The following is a 17410-nucleotide window of genomic DNA, read 5'->3' on the forward strand; positions in this document are numbered from 1 at the left end:
CTTTTTTTTTTTTTTAATTATTTTCATTCTCATAATTTTTTCTTCTATATAAAGGAGTATCGTATATGATTTTTTTAATTCTTTCCATTCTCATAACTTCTTCTCCTACATAAAGGAGTATATGATTTGAGAGAGTATTATAAGGTAATGTAACCTTTTGAACTCTTTATGCCGTGAATGTAAGCCTTAATGACTGAACCTCGTAATCTCTGTGTGTTTTACTTCTACTTATTTTATTTTATTTAAAGTGGACGACACAAGACCTGAATTTATACCAGAGAGATACTGCTCCTTGAATATCAAGCTTATTGTCATTACCATTTGGGCCTTGCTATCAAATTATTCAATCTCAACCATTAAGCAAGATAGGTCTCACAATATAACCCACCAAAGATTCATCTCATAAGAATAATTTGTTGTCATTTTTTTAAAAGCTACAATGAGATATAATTGGATTACTCTCTTGGACACCTGGACTTGCCTAATAACAACTACATCCTATCATATGAAAAGGAAGGCTAATTTGCAACAATATCTCATAATTTTATTTTTTTATTTTTAAATTTTCTGGCAAGTCTCTGTATTTTCTGTTATAGTAATGCTGAGCATTAAGATTGTTGTATTTGGTGGCACCAAGTTGTTTTGAATTTATATATACTGGTTCTTTATTATTATTGACTTGGAACTATCATCTGAATTTGTGTTTTACCTGGGACAAGTGTAAATTGGACTTGAATGAAGAGGAAGAAATTGGATAGTCTTTGAAGAGCTTAGATGAAGCTGAAGCTGAAGCTGAGATTGAGAAGGCCAGGGGAGAATACCTAATAAAATTATAACTGCCCTGAGCTTGAAGACGATCCGCAATGAGCAAACTCATCAAAAACCAGGAGGGTAGAGCGAAAACTGGGAAGCAGAGCTCACGAACGCAATGAGAAGGCAAATGAACTCTCTAATGCAAGGAAAATGTATTCAAACACCTCAAAAGCCTTAAATATGGCGTCTAAAAGATTTAAGTCTGGTCTGTCATCTCTTCAATGCAAATTCAAGATAGTCTGATGGTACTTTCTCGCCTTCCATGGAAGGTCGAGGATTCAAGTTCCCGAAGGGGCAAAAGTGAATGTGTGAGTGTGTTTCTTGCCGATTAAAAAAACCATGTCTTTATATAAACCCCTTCGATAAGCTGAGCAGAAAACAACTTCAAAAGATATACTACATTATACACTGGTCTACAAATTCTATTCATAAATCACACTCAACGAATTGACATATGCAACGTATTTCACATATCCATCTTGTATTCTTGATGAACTTTCGTACAAGATAACACATGAATAATTAGAAAGGGACTTTTATCTTAAATACGCTAAACCGAAACCAATAGCTTTCAGCTGCAAATCATATAGACATACAAGGCATGCTCAGACTCTCAAGAATGATGTTACCTTAAGCATTGCACATGCAATCAGGAGCAGGATATGTATATATGGACTGTTTTGGTTTCCGCAACCTGATCTGCCCTTGCCTGGTTTCGTGCCCTTCCACCACTGCCTGTTGAAAGTCTGACCAAACCATGCTCTTATTTAGGAAGAGCTGGCCTAACAATGCCATGTTAGGCCTTATCGTCTTCAGATTTGAGTAAGTCCTGAGTCCCACCTGTTAAAGTTGAGACTCTGGCATTAGAACCTCTTGGGCACTCAAAATCATCACCACAAGATATATATATATATATATATATATATATATATATATATATATATATATATATATATATATATTCATCGAGCAAATAATGGTTAATTATAGCAGAACCTCTTTGATTACAAATTAAATGAATGTACAATTCTAACACCCAATTCAACCACCAGCAAATTATAAACTAACATCACAAAAATTACTATTGATTTTTTCGAATTTTTTAAATGAATGAGGGATGGGGAAAATCACAAAAAAAATTATTGTTTCGAATAGCAACTTTGTCCAAGTCATCCTATAATCCCCCGAGTCCTAGGAAACATAATATACAAGGGAAAAAGAAATGGAAAGAAAAAGACAAATAAAAGATAACCGAACTTAATTCCTGAACTCTATCTCTCTATGCTAAATTATTTCACTAAACAATTCACCTAATGCCAATGCTAATCCTGATTTGTTATTTGCAGCACAGCATGCTGCATCAAAAACAACCATTGCAGGTTTCCACCATGAGAAATATTAGAAGTTCCGTCTGTAAGGATGGTCACTTGCAATGCAGCATGCCATCAAAAGCAACCATGGCTGGTTTACACAATGAGAATTGACATTAAAAGTTCAAACTGTATGGACAGTTGACTAATGATGATACGGTTGATGACATCAATTGTTCTGGGATACAATTGGACAATTTTATTAAATATGCTGCTGTCAGCAGAGCCCATAGAGTTGTGTATAATTGTAGTCAGAAATGCATACCATTGCATTGTGCATATTGCCAGGTGAAGCAGAAATGAAGATGTCACTGTGCATGCTGACATAGTAATCAACCGCAGCTAATAAAGATGCCTTCCCTTTGATCTGGGCCCTTTCCTCTGAAGAGGCAAGGCTCTTTTTGTCTTCCATTAGTGGAAACAAATTCCTTAAGGTTGAGATCCTAGCTTCCCCACCATATACCTGAAAAACATAACCATTAACAATATTAAACTTTAAACAACAAAGAAAGAGCTTCACTTTCGGATAAAGAGAGAGAGTTCAAACAGTTGGAATTAAGTGTTCAGTTGAAACAAGAGAGAAAGTTCTATATAAACCTTATGGGATGCAAGATATAGACGAGTACTGTTGTCAAAGCCCAAAGCTGCTAGCAGCAATCCTATTTCTTCAGGAGTCAATGGGCAGCGGCCCTGACTCCTCAACTCTTCATCAGTGAACTGAGAGTTCAGGACCCTTCCTTGCCAAATCACTTGCCGGTACTTAGCCAGAGCCAGTTTTTCAGCTTTTCCCCCGCCGAAATCACAGGCTGAATGGGCAGCCATATCCTGCATAGAAAGATTACATGGACAAAAATACTTTATAGTCTAAACGCAGATGGTAAAACTAAATAGAAGCAAAGGCAATCATAAGATGAGAGAGCATGAATGCAAAATACATGTATTTATAGTCCAACTAAACATGACTAATTGGAAGATTTAAAGTGACTACCCATCACTTTTTATGCAGTTATTTAGCTTGGAACTCTGTTTAGAAATATATTTGTGGATAAGGCCTCGGCGCAACAGTAAGGTTGCTCCATTGTAACCTGGAGGTCATAGGTTCGAAACCAAAAACAGCCTCTCCATGCAGAGGTAAGGCTGCGTAGCCTGCAATAGCGGCAGCCTCATGCACTGGGCTAGCCCTTTTAGCTGACCCTAATAAGCAGTTGGGAAAAAGGTTCGATTGCTGTTGTATAAAACTAATGAATTTATTTTTATTAAATGCACAAGGAAGGGCAATACCACCTATTATCTTGAAGGATTATTTTACCCAGGCACAACAGGCAGGTTATTTTTATCAATGAGTGGAAGTGTCATACCGTCGTATCTTTAGCCCAAGGGCTACTAGAATACAAAACTAGAAATGCAGAATTTTAATTAGATCCCCTAATTCTTAAAGTGAAGTGGGTTCATACCTTATCAAACCGAAGGTGTAGGGCGACAAACTTTCCAGCTCCTTGTTTGTCATTTGCATCAGTATACTCTCTTAGGTAATTGTCACCAAGCGATATTTTGCTAGGAGGATACCGAAGGCGTTCCACAAGAGCATCACCAAGAGCTCTGATATGAGGAACAAAACCTAATGCCTGAAAATTGACTTTGCAACGCAGGTGTTGGATGTCCTTTGGCATGTTGTCAAAAGCCAGACGATGAGAAAATGGGGAGATTGCAGCTATCCCGTAACTGGACCATTCACAAATACACAAAGTGAGTTATAGAATTGAGCTAAAAAATTCAAATACTTCAGAGATATACTCAGAAAAGTAATCATAACCCGATGTTGATACCAACTCTATGACATTATCGTGCAGAACAAATTGAACTGAAGCAGTAATACTGTAATAGTCTTTTTTTATTTATTAGTAATACCATAATAGTCTTGAGACTGAATATTGTGTTACATATCAAAAGTTCGGGCACTTCAACTAAACCTTTACGTAAAAGGTACACCTTTTTCTTGACATGCCTCATCTCAAATACGACACATACTACTAGGAAAACCACTGCAGAGATATCATAATAAAGAGGCTTAAATTTTACCACTGTCCGTTTGTATCTTTATATCTAAAACATTATTCCTTGAAGTGACTTTCTTTCTCCCACAATTATCTTCATGCTTCTGGAAGAAAAAGTCATAGCAAACATATAAATTACCAAAGTTCTTCATTAGAGATGTGAAAGCCCCTTCCTACTCCAAAATGTTTAATATCTCAGTTGCTTCTCATGAACAGAGCTTCCATCATGCCATTTTGCATGGTTTGTAGAAACGCTCTACTCATCTACTGCTGAAGGATGCCCCTCGCAACCCACCGCCATGGCTTTACACAGCCACATGGCCAGACCTTAATTTCTTATGGGTGTTATGCTGCAGAGTGGAGATTCATCTCACATCCTGATCTCTATTTGAATTTTTGTTATATTCGCTGTCTCAATCCTTCTTGACATGTGAGCAATTGGTATGTGTTAGATTACATGTTGTATATATTGTACTGTCCTTTACCTAACCTTAGGATTTCTTGTCTAGCACTCCTACACCTACCCAGCTGCCATATAAGGCTCACTTGTACATATATGACAACTGGGTCTTGCTGCGAGCCCATATATAGGAGGAGGTTGGGGGTAGGTGAGTGTTGTACAAGTAAGCCATGTAACCATCCAGTTGCCATTTATGACTTACTTGTACAACACTCACCTACCCCCAACCTTCTCCTATATATAAGACCATTACCTATTGTTATAAATAATTCAATATAACATACAATTTCCCCATCTCTTCTAACATGGTATCAGAGCTAAGGTTTTAAAACATTTTCTCCACTTTCTTTTCATTTTCTCTTCTCTTTTAGGGGCGATTTCACTTGTTCGGGGTCACCACCACCAGTGCCGCCACTCCCAACGAGAGAAATTAGAAAATGGAAAACACAAGAATATAACTTGGTTTGGCCACTAGGGCTTACATCCACGACACACAAAGCCCAAATAGCTACATCTCTTTCATTCCATTCTCTCTTGATTTTTGTTTACACAAACCACCTCTATTTATAGGTGAATTAAGGAAAACTTGTAGCTAGAGAATAGAAATTTCTTGCTCTATAAGTAGTTTATAATAAAGGAATTACATAGAAAGTCAAATACAAAGATGGCAACAACTTGTTGGCCAAGTATAGCAATGTTAACATTCTGTCAAGCAGTGATTTAAGGGCTTAAATCAGTTCTATAATTATTCTCCAACATATATATTGTACAATCGTTTACCTAACCTTAGGATTTCCTGTATAGCACTCCTACACCTACCCAGTTGCCATATATGGCTTGCTTGTACATTTATGACAAATGGGTCTTGCTGAGAGCCTATATATAAGAGGAGGCTGGAAGTAGGTGAGTGATGTACAAGCAAGTCATGCAACCACCCAGTTGTCATTTATGGCTTATTTGTACAACACTCACCTACTCTTAATATTTTCCTATATATAGGACTATTATGTACTGTTATAATTAATTCAATATAACATACAATTTCCCCATCGCTTCTAACATGGTATCAGAGCTAAGGTTATAAAACCTTTTCTCTACTTTCTTTTCATTTTCTCTTCTCTTTTAGGGGCATTTTCAATTGTTCGGGGCCACAACACCAGTGCCGCCACTCCTAACACAGCGCTCAAGCACTGCCACATTCAGTAGTAGGTCTTCCAAAGCGTATTTCGAGTTCCAGATCAGATCATTCGGAAGTATAGACAAACCGTCCCAACGCGGCTAGAATCACCCTTAACATATAGTCCACGCGCCCTCATGTGCCGCCTAAAGGTGTTGTCATTCAGTTCGCTCTGTCACGCGCCTACTCATGCGCGCTGAAGGCCTTTGCACAGTCAGCCGCCACGTCTGCTCCACGCGTCCGCCACTTCAGCATCAGATATGATTTGGCAGCCATTTCAGCAAACACATCAGCAGCACTACCACATCAGCATAGTGCCACGCCAGCCACTGTGTCACATCAGCAGCCACGTCAGACATTGGTCCATATTTTATGCCACATTAGCAGTCTGGCAAGTCATCGCCCATGCCAGTAGCCACGTTAACCATAGTTTTTTTTTTTTCTCTCTCTAAATGGCACAAAACGAGGTCATTCATCTTATCCAAGCTCTTCTCAATGAGCTTGTCTAAAGGAAGACACGTTTATAGACTCCCACCGGTTTAGCTACACCATCCTCTGGTAGTGCCTTTTCAGACAGCATCTTTTAGTCACAACGGGCACCGCAACCAGTCACTAGCACCCACTCCAATACCAGTCACTGGTGAGTCTTCCTCTTCCTCATTTGCATTCTCTGTAACTAACCTTAAGGCAATTCACGATTAGAATTTAATTGGAATATATGGTGCATCTTCATTTTCTCTTTCTACCGCACCAGGTAACAATTCATGTTTGTATTTTGGCTTTGTTTGCTATAATCACACGACATTTGACTCCACCTCACTCACCGCTTAAACTCCCACCCCTCACTCACCTGTAATCTATAGAGCTGCTTAGTCATACATGAACTGTTTCTCATTCCCAATTATTTGTTCCTGATATTTACCTTGTACCAAAGCTTTCTATTAAACTTTTATCTGTTGCCCAATTAATCGAGTTAGGCTTAAACATCACATTTTATTCCAATGGTTGTGTTGTACAGATTCTTAGATAGGACAGATTGTTAGGACAAGGTGTAAAATTGGATGATTGTTCGAACTCTTTTCTCTCCATCTGTCTACTCCCACCATCTATGTTGTATCTACACATGTTAATTCTTCTTCTCTTGAATTATAGCATTGTCGCTTACGTCATCCTTCTTTAGTCTCTAAGGGTTTATTAGATCAAGTTAAAGTTCAAGGAATTTTGATTGAATGTCATGTCAGTTAGACCTGCATTACCTTTTAGGTATTCACTTTGATGTGTGGGGGGACCTTCTCTTGTATCTACCACGGGGGGATCACGATGTTTTGTCATATATCTTGATAATTTTTCATGATTCACATGGATATTTTTAATAAATATGAGTTACTTAACATATATCATGATTTTGCCAAAATGATTTCCACTCAGTTCTATAAAAACATCAAAATCAATGATTTGAAATATCAACCAAATGAATTTTCCCAAATACTCAAACATTATGGTACTATTTTTCACACTCAATGTTCAGGCACATCATTGCAGAATGGTTAAGTTGAGCGCAAACTTCGACATATTTTAGACTCAGTTTATTCACTCACCCTTTCTGCTTCCATTCCTACCTCCATCTAGGGAGAAGCAGCTCTCACTGCTCTTTTACCATCAATCATGTACCATCACCCCTCTTGCATAACCAAACGCCCTATGAACGCCTTTTTGGTAAACCACCTGACTACAATCATCTTAAAGTATTTGAGTGTGCCTGTTTTGTTCACCTCTAACCCCGTGAGCACACTAAACTACAATCGCATGCTTAACTTTATTGCTTTCTTGGGTATGGAATTGAATAAAAGGGGTATTAGTGCTATGGTTCAATCTTTAAACGACTGAAAATCTCTCATGATATTGTCTCCTAGGAAGACAAGATGTTTCATACATTGTCCAAGTTCTGAGAATACATTTCATGTTTCTCTATTAACATATTTTACAAATCTTTTTCTTGATTCTCAATCTTCATAATCATTGAAAAAAGTCGATCCTCCTTCAACCGAGTCCCTGTCATCTAGCCTATCCGAGGTACCTAACAATACAACTACTTTGAATCTTCGCCGTTGCACTCGGGTAAGAGTTCCACCTTCACATCTTAGTGATTTTCATTGCTACCATGCTCTTGCAACCTTACATGAACCTCACACCCTTCGTGAGGCATTCTCTAGCCCTTTGTGGCAACAAGTGATGAAAGAAGAGTTAGATGCACTTGCCAAAACACAGAATTGGGATTTGGTTGACTTGCCTCCTGGAAAGTCTATTGTGGGATGCAAATGGGTTTACAAGATTAAGACTCACTCAGATGGTTCTGTTAAGAACAACAAAGCTCGCCTTGTAGCCAAAGGATTCACATAGGAGTATGGCACTGATGTTGAAGAAACCTCTGGTCCAGTTGTTCGCCTTCCCTTTGTTCGCACTCTTATTGTTGTGGCTACCTCTTGTCATTGGAGTCTCTTTCAGATGCATGTGAAAAATGTTTTTCTCATTGGAGATTTACTTGAGGAAGTTTACATGCAGCCTCCTCCAAGTTGTGGCAGCCTTGTGGGCGGGTGTGTGTGAGCGTGTGTAGATGGTACCAGTAGGCTACCACACTGGGGCGAGCTACAGGTGCACAATCCCACATCGCCTAACTGTGGAAACAGAAAGTACTATATATAGATTCAACACCCTTCTATGACACAATGCGTTTTAAAGCCGTGATGGCTGTGAACCTACCAGAACTCCAGAGTTAAGCGTGCTTAACTTGAAGTAGTACCAGGATGGGTGAGCCCATAGGAAGTGTCTGGTTCGAGGGAGCCGAAAGCGGACAATATTTTGTCTGACTAGTGTGAGGGTTGTTACAAATGGTATCAAAGATTGACCTAGTCAGAAGTGTGGCCAACAAGGACGTTGGGCCCCAAAAGGGGGGTGATTGTAGCGACCTTGTGAACGGATGTGTGTAAGCGTGTGCAGGTGGCACCAGTAGACTACCACGCTGGGCGAGCTACAGGTGTATAATCTCACATCGCCTAAGTATGGAAAGGGGAAGTACAATATGTAGATTCAGCACTCTTGTATGACACAACGCGTTTTAAAGCCGTGATGGCCGTGAACCTACCAGAACTCCAGAGTTAAGCGTGCTTAACCTGGAGTAATACAAGGATTGGTGACTCCTGGGAAGTCTCTGGTCCGGGGGAGCCAAAAAGGGACAATATTGTGTCTGTCTAGGGTGAGGGTTGTTACATAAGTTATCATCATCCTCTCAATAAGGTGTATCGATTTCGCCGTGCCTTGTACGGCCTCAAACCTTGAGCTTGGTTTGCCAAATTAAGCTCAACTATCTCTCGCCTTGGCGATTCTACTAGCTCCTATGATTATCATTGAAGATGATTTGTAGGAAATCAGGAACCCAAACAGTTTCTCAATCATCAATTTGAGATGAAAGATCTTGGACCACTTAACTATTTCCTTGGTCTGAAAATCACTACAGTTGTTGATGGTTACTAAGCTTCTTCAATTATAAAGATCTCCCGATTCTTTCTCGCTCGGGCAAAGTACACATTAAATCTTCTTTCAAAAGTTCGAGTAACAGACAACAAGATTGCTGATACACCACTAGAGCCCAAGACGAGACTCAATCCACATGATGGTTAATCTCTTCAGGATGGGTTGGTACTCTAGTATACCTCACAATCACCCGTCCAAACATCTCTCATGTTGTCTATATAGTTTGTCAATTCATGGCTGCCCCGAGATGTACTCATTTTGTAGTAGTCTTGCACATCCTTCGTTATCTCAAATGCACTATGTTTCATGGGCTTCATTTCTCTTCTCAATCATTATTACTTGTCCTCCGTGTTTATAGTGATGTGGATTGGGCAAGAGATCTCACAGATCATCATTCTACTACAGGAGATCCCACAGATCGTCGTTCTACCAGTGAGTTCCTTTTCTTGTGTAGGTCTTGACCCCCACATGAAACCACTTATTGTTCGGGCATGTGACCTTAAAAAATGGGTCAGTTTGAGTTGTTTTGTTGACTTGGGCTGTACCAAGTTCTATGCTTTGGATTTTGCTCATCTGTTTCTCTTGTGCCAGATCTTGGGAATGGGCTGTCCTGGTTTTGGGTGTGTTGTCACCAGTGAGTGTTTGGCACCTACCCTTTCAAGTTGTGAAAGGCTGTGCATGTGTGTTCCTGTTGGAACTTGTATTGAGCTTCATTGTACTATTGTCTTTTTGGTAATAGGATCTTCCACTTATATGCCAAAAGAATATTTTGAAAGCAGGAAAAGTCATCCCGAAATTTCTGAACTGTACACCTACTATGAAACAAAGTCTTTGTAAGGCGTCCAAAGTAAACTGATAAATTGGTGCAGCACTGAAATTCAGATTTAACATGACAAGGAATCCTTGGAAAGTACGAGGACTCATTAGTACAGAGAATCGAGCATCTTCGTGTGAAACACATCTTTGACTCTTCTCCTCAGTTCTACATTCAAGCACCCTCCTGCGTTCTCTTAAATTCCAGGTTATCTATATTTGTAAAAAATTTACAGTGCTCTTGCTCTGATAACATGAAGATGACTGGGATTCCATGTAAATGATGTGACTGCAGGTTTTATATTGGAAGTTTGTAAAAATACAAATTTATTGAGCAGAAAAAAAATTTGCAACTCTGTTATGTTCTTCCATACTGCATCATTTAGATAATATATGTTCCACATTTATTAATTAATGATGACCATTGAAATTTTCAAATAGAAGTTAAGAAAAATGTCCCGAGCATCACCAATAATTAGCATGGTATCCGCCACCAAATAACATTTTAATCAATTAAGTATCTTAGAACTAGGAAAGACTATACTGTTTCCCTAAAGGCTATTCATGGCACAAAAATGAATAAGGAATTCATCCATCTACTAGAAAGCTAAGGAGCATCGTGTGTCTTAACCTTGTATTCAACAAATAATTCTGAGGCACCATTAGACAAGTAGCACGCTCCCCAGAGATGTAACCCCCACCATCGAAGGAGCCAGAAATTTAGTTTGAGGGGCAACTGATGTCTATACCACCTCACTAGTAGCTTATTTGAGAAACACACAAAATTTTCATTATTTTAGGGGTTAGTATTGGATTTGGGTCAGGGTTCTAAACGACAATAAACTGAAACAGGCATGAGATTTAACATATATTAGGCTGGATGTCTAAATACAACAATCATGCCAAAGATTAAAAATTATCATTAAGTAACCAAACGCAGACATTAACTTTTGCAACTAATAATTTCATTTAAAACATTGCATTAACCAATGAATAGCAATTATTTTTAAAGTGATGTAATATTCGCACTCTACTTTATACTTTCGCAATCTACTTGAACATTGTTAAAAAAAAAAAAAAATTACATAATTATCTGGTAGTGTGCGACTGTATCTTTGGATATACTTTTTGAAGGGTAATTTGCGTCTCTATAAAAATAGTAAAACGAGTGTAATGCATAAGTACAAAGGTGGAGTACAAATATTAATTTCCGTCAATAAATAATAATTTTTCCAAAGAATAAAAAGAGATATTTAAAGTTTTGAGGGGCACAACTTTATAATTAATGAAAAAATTATATACCAAAGTAAAAAATGAAAAGGAAATTAAGTAGGGGCAGCTCTTCATTGGCTACGTCCCTGCCCATCAACATAATATGGTCCACTTAAAGATGATATATCCCAAAAAATAAGCATTTTCCAAGAGGCTTTGGACTATATGGATTGGGGCAGCTCTTCATTAGCTGCGTCCCTGCCCACCAACATAATATGGTCCACTTAAAGATAATATATCCCAAAAAATAAATATTTTCCAAATGGCTTTGGATTATATGGATTGGCAACTTCTACCGACACTTTCCTCTAAAATTTCAGCCATCTTCACCAACATACTCTTGGTTGGAATCGTCAATTCTCTCTTTATGCATCAAGTGAGCTCAATTTTAGATTCTTAGAAATGCCTTAGTTATCACTCTTAATTTTCTCAGCATAATAATGCATCTAGCTTAGTTTGCAAAAGAATATGTGGTTTAGATAATGATCCAGCCGTCTAGTTCTTCTATTAGTCAAAAACAATCTCGTTTTAGGGTAGATAATGCAAGCAAAGGAATTGGATCTAAAGGTTTGTAGAAAAATTCAATCGTAAGAAACAAAAGGTTCAGATATATTCGAACCTCTGTAGGACAGGCATCACATTCTCTAGATACCAGTTAGCCGAGGCATGAACAGGTGCAGATTTGATTCTGTTATCTCGAATGGCTGTAGCATAATACTCCCTTGTGCTCCAAGAGAATTCATCGGGAAGCCCTTTAACTATAGAGATATCATCCTTCAATACATTAATAAAGTGATCCACGTCATAAATCTCCATGAATGAACTGCAGGAAGAAAAGGCCCAAAAAATAATAAAAAATCAATGCTGCAGTAATAACTTCTTCAAAACACGAGATTTGGAAAAGAAGTATGCAAAAGCACCTGGAATCTTGCCAGACAGGATTCACTTCAAAATGTGGGATCACAAGAGTTGCATTTAGAATTTTAGCAACAGCAACTGCATCACAAATCTATTAAAAAGATAAAAAGAAAAGTTCAAATATGAGTAACTAAGAATATATCTTTAAAGCAGATAAGTGGCTGTGAATTAAATCAAGATGCATACAACTTTTTTAGGTAAATCAAGAAGGTACCATTAAATTTTTTAAAAGACATTACTATTTATCTATAAGAATTTATACAAACTGCTAACTGGTAATATTTAAATACTGACCCCCATTCTCTGTTGGTTCAACCCTCCATCAAGGAACACCTGGATATATCCATTTGATTCGCTGGGTAGTGCTGAAATACAGGACAAATCCATCAGAGCTAAACATTATGATTGATTATGAAACCGCAATGGCTCCAAAAATTCAAGCATCAATGTAAACTTAAAATTGACAGGAAACAGATCTTCTATGTTAACCCTATTTCTTGTTACTCACTGGTGGCACTAGTAGATTCGGCATAGGGTTTCCATCCTTGGTTGGCCAAAGGAATCCAGAGATCCGATTGCAGTCCATTTGACTAACAAGAAAAATACAAATGAATTCAGAAGTTTTTACTACTCAGGAAATAAAAAGAGAATCGTTACATAAATATAAATATTATTTATTAACAAAGAGGGAAGCAGCTCAATCAACTCACTGTCTCGCGTTGTAAAGCACTTTTAAGAAGCCGCGAGTGCCTAGGCTTTGGTGCATTCCATTCCTACATGTGCCAATTGGATAGTGAAATGAGTACAGTAAAAGGTTACTTTGGTATGCATGGTGCCATATTTAGAGTAGCATAACTACAAACATGTTGTTGATGTGCTTGAACATATCAAAGGGAACACACGAAACAAAGATACGAATTGGGCAACTATAAATGGAAAAGAGATGCTTCCAGTTCATCAAAAGTATCAACTTTTTCTACATCAATATGGTATACTAAAGTAGATTGGAACTGCCCATATAGTGAAAGCGGATCTCAAAAAAAGGAGGGGGAAAGACTGCTTTAAGATAGAAAAGAAGGCTGTCCCTTAATCCATTCCTCGCGTAATGGCGATAAGACAATTACAGTAGAATAGCTATTAAAAAGAGAGAATTCACAAAGGTCTGATCAAATTAACACACTTTATGAGATGGTGCATTCGATTTAATATCTTTGTTCTTTTGGCCCTTTCTTTTATTTCAATTCTCAAGAACTCTATTGTTGCGTTTGGGAGCACCAAATCAGTGCACCAATTCAGTGCTCCCAAACCCCCTGATGTTCAAAGTAAATTGGCTAAAACTTGGAAAGGTTAAAATAGTGGCTATACGCTACACATATATATACAGCTTGAAATTCAATTGCTGTCTATAAACTTGAACTTGACCTCTCTTTTTTTTCTTTTTGTGCATCCCATAGAGTGAAGCTCCAATGAAAATATTGGAAATTTTCTGGAATTTCATTTTTTTATTTTTGGATTTTTGTGACTCTTACAAAGTGTAAGCTAATCAGATATAATCCATAGAAAAATACCACTTGCCATATTATCTAAGAATTGACACAATTTTTTATTTTTATTTTTATTTTTTTTGACACAAAATTAACCCAAATTGTTCTCACTTGCCAGTTTCAATGATCTTTGAAGTTTCAAATTACAGCCTTAAATATACTTTTAATTCACAGTCAGACCAGACCTATATAGATTACACAAAATCATAATTACTTCAACAACCTTATCAAGAACAGAAACAGACCAACAAGCCCATAAAATCCATCTCTTATATTCATTCATCCTAAATTACATATCAATCAACATAAAACAACCCTTCAAAGAAATAAATAAATAAATAAATGAAAATCTATAAAATTTCCAATTAGAAAACATTAAAAAAAATAATAATAATAAAAAAAAGTGAAAAATAAAACACACAGAAACAGAGCAGCACACATTGTGTGTGTAATGGACATACAACATAAAATGGCCCTCCAATGCAAAAAATAAAAAATAAAAACAGAAATTTTCCAATAACATCCAATTAGAAAACAAACATCACTCAAAGTATATAAAAGAAAACAATCAAAAATAAAAACCCAGAAACAGAATAGCACATATTATATATATGTGTGTGTGTGTAATGGACATACCGAGAAGAGGGAAGGAGAGGCGTGGCTAAAAGGAGAGAAAAGGGTAGGGAAGAAGATGGGGAGGAGCAAAACCAGGAGACCAGCAAGAGCACTTCTTCCTCTATGACTCTGGTAATACAGCTTCATAGTTGTGTGTGACTGTGTGTTGTGGTGGCGGTTATTAGGCTTATTGGCTAAGCCTTTGAGCAGATCAAGAATGTCTTAGTCTTTGATAAGAAGAAGAAGAAGAAGAAGTAGAATGTTTCATGGAGGAGAGAGAAAGAGAGAGAGAGAGTTAAAAAGGGTGGGCCATGATTATTATTCTCACATGGGTCCTTTCAAAACATATATAGTATTCGTACAAATAACAGCTGGCACTGAGTTGATGTCATAGTTTGGGAGCAAATGGTAGGTGTCGTTTTCATTAGACCCGAAGCGAATACGATTCAATGGATCGGTTGGTTCTGTGTTTTTTTGAGTTTGTACGTGTCCTGAATCTAACCCCTTGCTCTCTCTATCTTAATATACATATATATATATCTATATTCTCGTATACTTTATATATACCCTCTTTTATGGGTTTCATGGACAGCTTTAGCTTTAAGCCTTGGTTTGGTGAGCTTTCAATGTATGCTTTCTCCAAAGCACCGACACCCAGTCTTGGCACTTGACGTGATCAGTTACATTTACTTGTCGATTGAGTTTGGATCCACTGCTTGGCACCGTAGAAAAGAAAGGATGGGAATTTCTACAATATTGGGCTACTGTAGTTGGGTCCCACAATCGTTGAACTATTTATCATGTGAATCACACCATCACATTCATCGAGGAAGTCGCGAGATTGAGGACTCCAATATTGTAAAAAAAATTTGTAAGAGTGGTAATGATTTTTTATTTGTTATTTATTTGTTTTAATTTAAAGTATTTAATCTCGAGATAAATTGTTTCATTTATTTCGAAAGTCAATATATATAGAATTTCATTCAATTGATGATCTCTGGTGTGTAGGAAATAATATACGCGACTTCTATTTCAATAGTTGGATTTCATGCAATGACTAAAATTGAAAATAACTGTATTATTTGTTTTTGATTTTTTACAAAATTTTTGACATAAAACTTACATTTTTTTTTTTTTTCCTAGCTCTTTTAGAGTCCTTCCATAAAAGTTAATATTTTGGAGAGAGAATAGTCTTCCTAAATAAATAAATCTGACTACAACTTGTTACTCTACAATTAAGCAACAAAGTTCTAAACTATGGAAAAATACAATAGTATGTCATTTTAAAGATTTTATAAAAATTTTGATGAAACGTAATTTGAATAGGCTATCTTAACTGATTGATTAATGACATTTTTTTATTTATAAACGTTCCTTTATATATACAGAAGAAAACACAAAAAAAAAATAATATTATTATAAGGTGTTTTGTTTTATTTAAAACACTCAAATTGAGTAGTTATTTCATTTTATTTAAAACACTCAAATGGAGTAATTTTGAAATTTTAAAAATCAAAAACAAATAATATAATTATTTTCAATTTAAGTCGTTGAATGAAATTCAACAATTATATTGAATTAAAATATAAGTTGCGTAACAATTGGAGACATGTTATGGGGAGGACCGTCTCATGCGTTTCTCTGGACCTCTCATTTATAATCAATTTCGAATTTTAATTTACTTTTATTTGAGAATCTGCGTAGAATCGATCAAAATTGAGTGTATAGATAACAAAAACAATTTAATAGCAAATGTTCCTTGATCGAACTCAACGCCAAACTCATGGTTTGGACCGAATTGATCAAAAATAGTTTTTTCATACCAAGTCAAATTGGGTACATTTAATCTTTTTAAAATTAATGAAAATCTTGACTTTTTTTTTTTTTGTTTTTGAATTTAAGCCAATTTAAATTTATTTATTATATTACTTGCCCCGATTTTAAATTGAAGATTTGTAACACAACCAAAATCTAAATTGAGTTTGAAAAACAAGACTTCTATGGTTAACCTTCTAAGTAAAATTTTAGAGCAAAGGAGAGAAATGTAAATTCACATTGGTGTGCCAATATATAGAAGAGTACATGAGCGATTTTAATTGCAACGCCCCAAAGAATTTATATTAAAAGCTACTACGTATTAATCACAATACAAAGGCCAAAGATATTTTTTATTTTATTTTTTTGCAAAGGCCAAAGATAAACATTATGCACAAATAAGCTAATATTCTTCAAGAATAGTCAGTCAGTCATCATCTTATTGCTTACAATTATATATTTCAATTTCTGTAATCATGTTATTGTCCTTTTTGGAAACTACAGAATCATTCAAACTAGAAACAAATTTGGTTTTATGTGTGTGTCTATATCATGAAGGAGACCTCTCAAAATATTATATATATATATATATATATATATATCAATCATGAAGGAGTAGAAGGGGTTGGGAAGAGAATCTAACATTTCCTTTGTTTGGTCATTCATAAAAGTCCGAAATTCCATATTTTTTAAGAAAAAAATATATATATATCAAAAGAGGTTAATTTCCATCATCTGCATGAAAATTTTATTCCTTCCTTAGTTAGAGTGCCCAGCAGCCCAATTCTGTCTGCGGGTTTAGCCGTGTTCGAATCATAACTCACTTAATTTGTCAAGATAAAAAAATGGTCAAGATAATAAAAATGAATAAATTGTAGAGAGGACAAAAATCATTTTCATAGTGCCTCTATTTTTATTTTGTTTTTTCTTTTTCGTTAACTTTCAACTCTTTATTTAACCATTTTTAATTTCTTCATAACGTATCAAGCAAAGAAGAAGGTTCGAAAATACAAAATAATAATAATAAT

At 36.3% G+C, this 17410-nt stretch overlaps 1 protein-coding gene across 1 annotated transcript; it reads right to left on the reverse strand.

The window, feature by feature from the left end:
- Positions 1 to 1222: 1222 nt before the first annotated feature.
- LOC132267106 (O-fucosyltransferase 39-like) lies at positions 1223 to 14870 on the reverse strand. Its single transcript, XM_059768159.1, has 10 exons — positions 14589 to 14870; positions 13119 to 13181; positions 12917 to 12998; positions 12703 to 12773; positions 12411 to 12499; positions 12110 to 12313; positions 3638 to 3905; positions 2781 to 3008; positions 2449 to 2646; positions 1223 to 1653 (listed from the first exon to the last, which is right to left on the reverse strand). Exons 1-10 carry the CDS (start codon positions 14712 to 14714, stop codon positions 1444 to 1446), a joined length of 1539 nt encoding a protein of 512 aa, XP_059624142.1. The 5' UTR covers positions 14715 to 14870; the 3' UTR covers positions 1223 to 1443.
- Positions 14871 to 17410: the final 2540 nt, after the last annotated feature.

The sequence above is a fragment of the Cornus florida genome, unplaced genomic scaffold (assembly GCF_030987335.1).
Source record: "Cornus florida cultivar Cherokee Brave unplaced genomic scaffold, ASM3098733v1 CherokeeBrave_3.0.0_Hap2_Chr07, whole genome shotgun sequence".
Taxonomy (NCBI): domain Eukaryota; kingdom Viridiplantae; phylum Streptophyta; class Magnoliopsida; order Cornales; family Cornaceae; genus Cornus; species Cornus florida.

Coding starts and splice junctions, on each gene's coding strand:
- LOC132267106 (XM_059768159.1), bottom strand. CDS start 14,714: ATGAAGCTGTATTACCAGAGTCATAGAGGAAGAAGTGCTCTTGCTGGT. Junction 12,500..12,702: donor TGAACCAACAGAGAATGGGG/GTCAGTATTTAA, acceptor TCTTTTTAATAG/ATTTGTGATGCAGTTGCTGT. Junction 2,647..2,780: donor TATATCTTGCATCCCATAAG/GTTTATATAGAA, acceptor TATGTTTTTCAG/GTATATGGTGGGGAAGCTAG.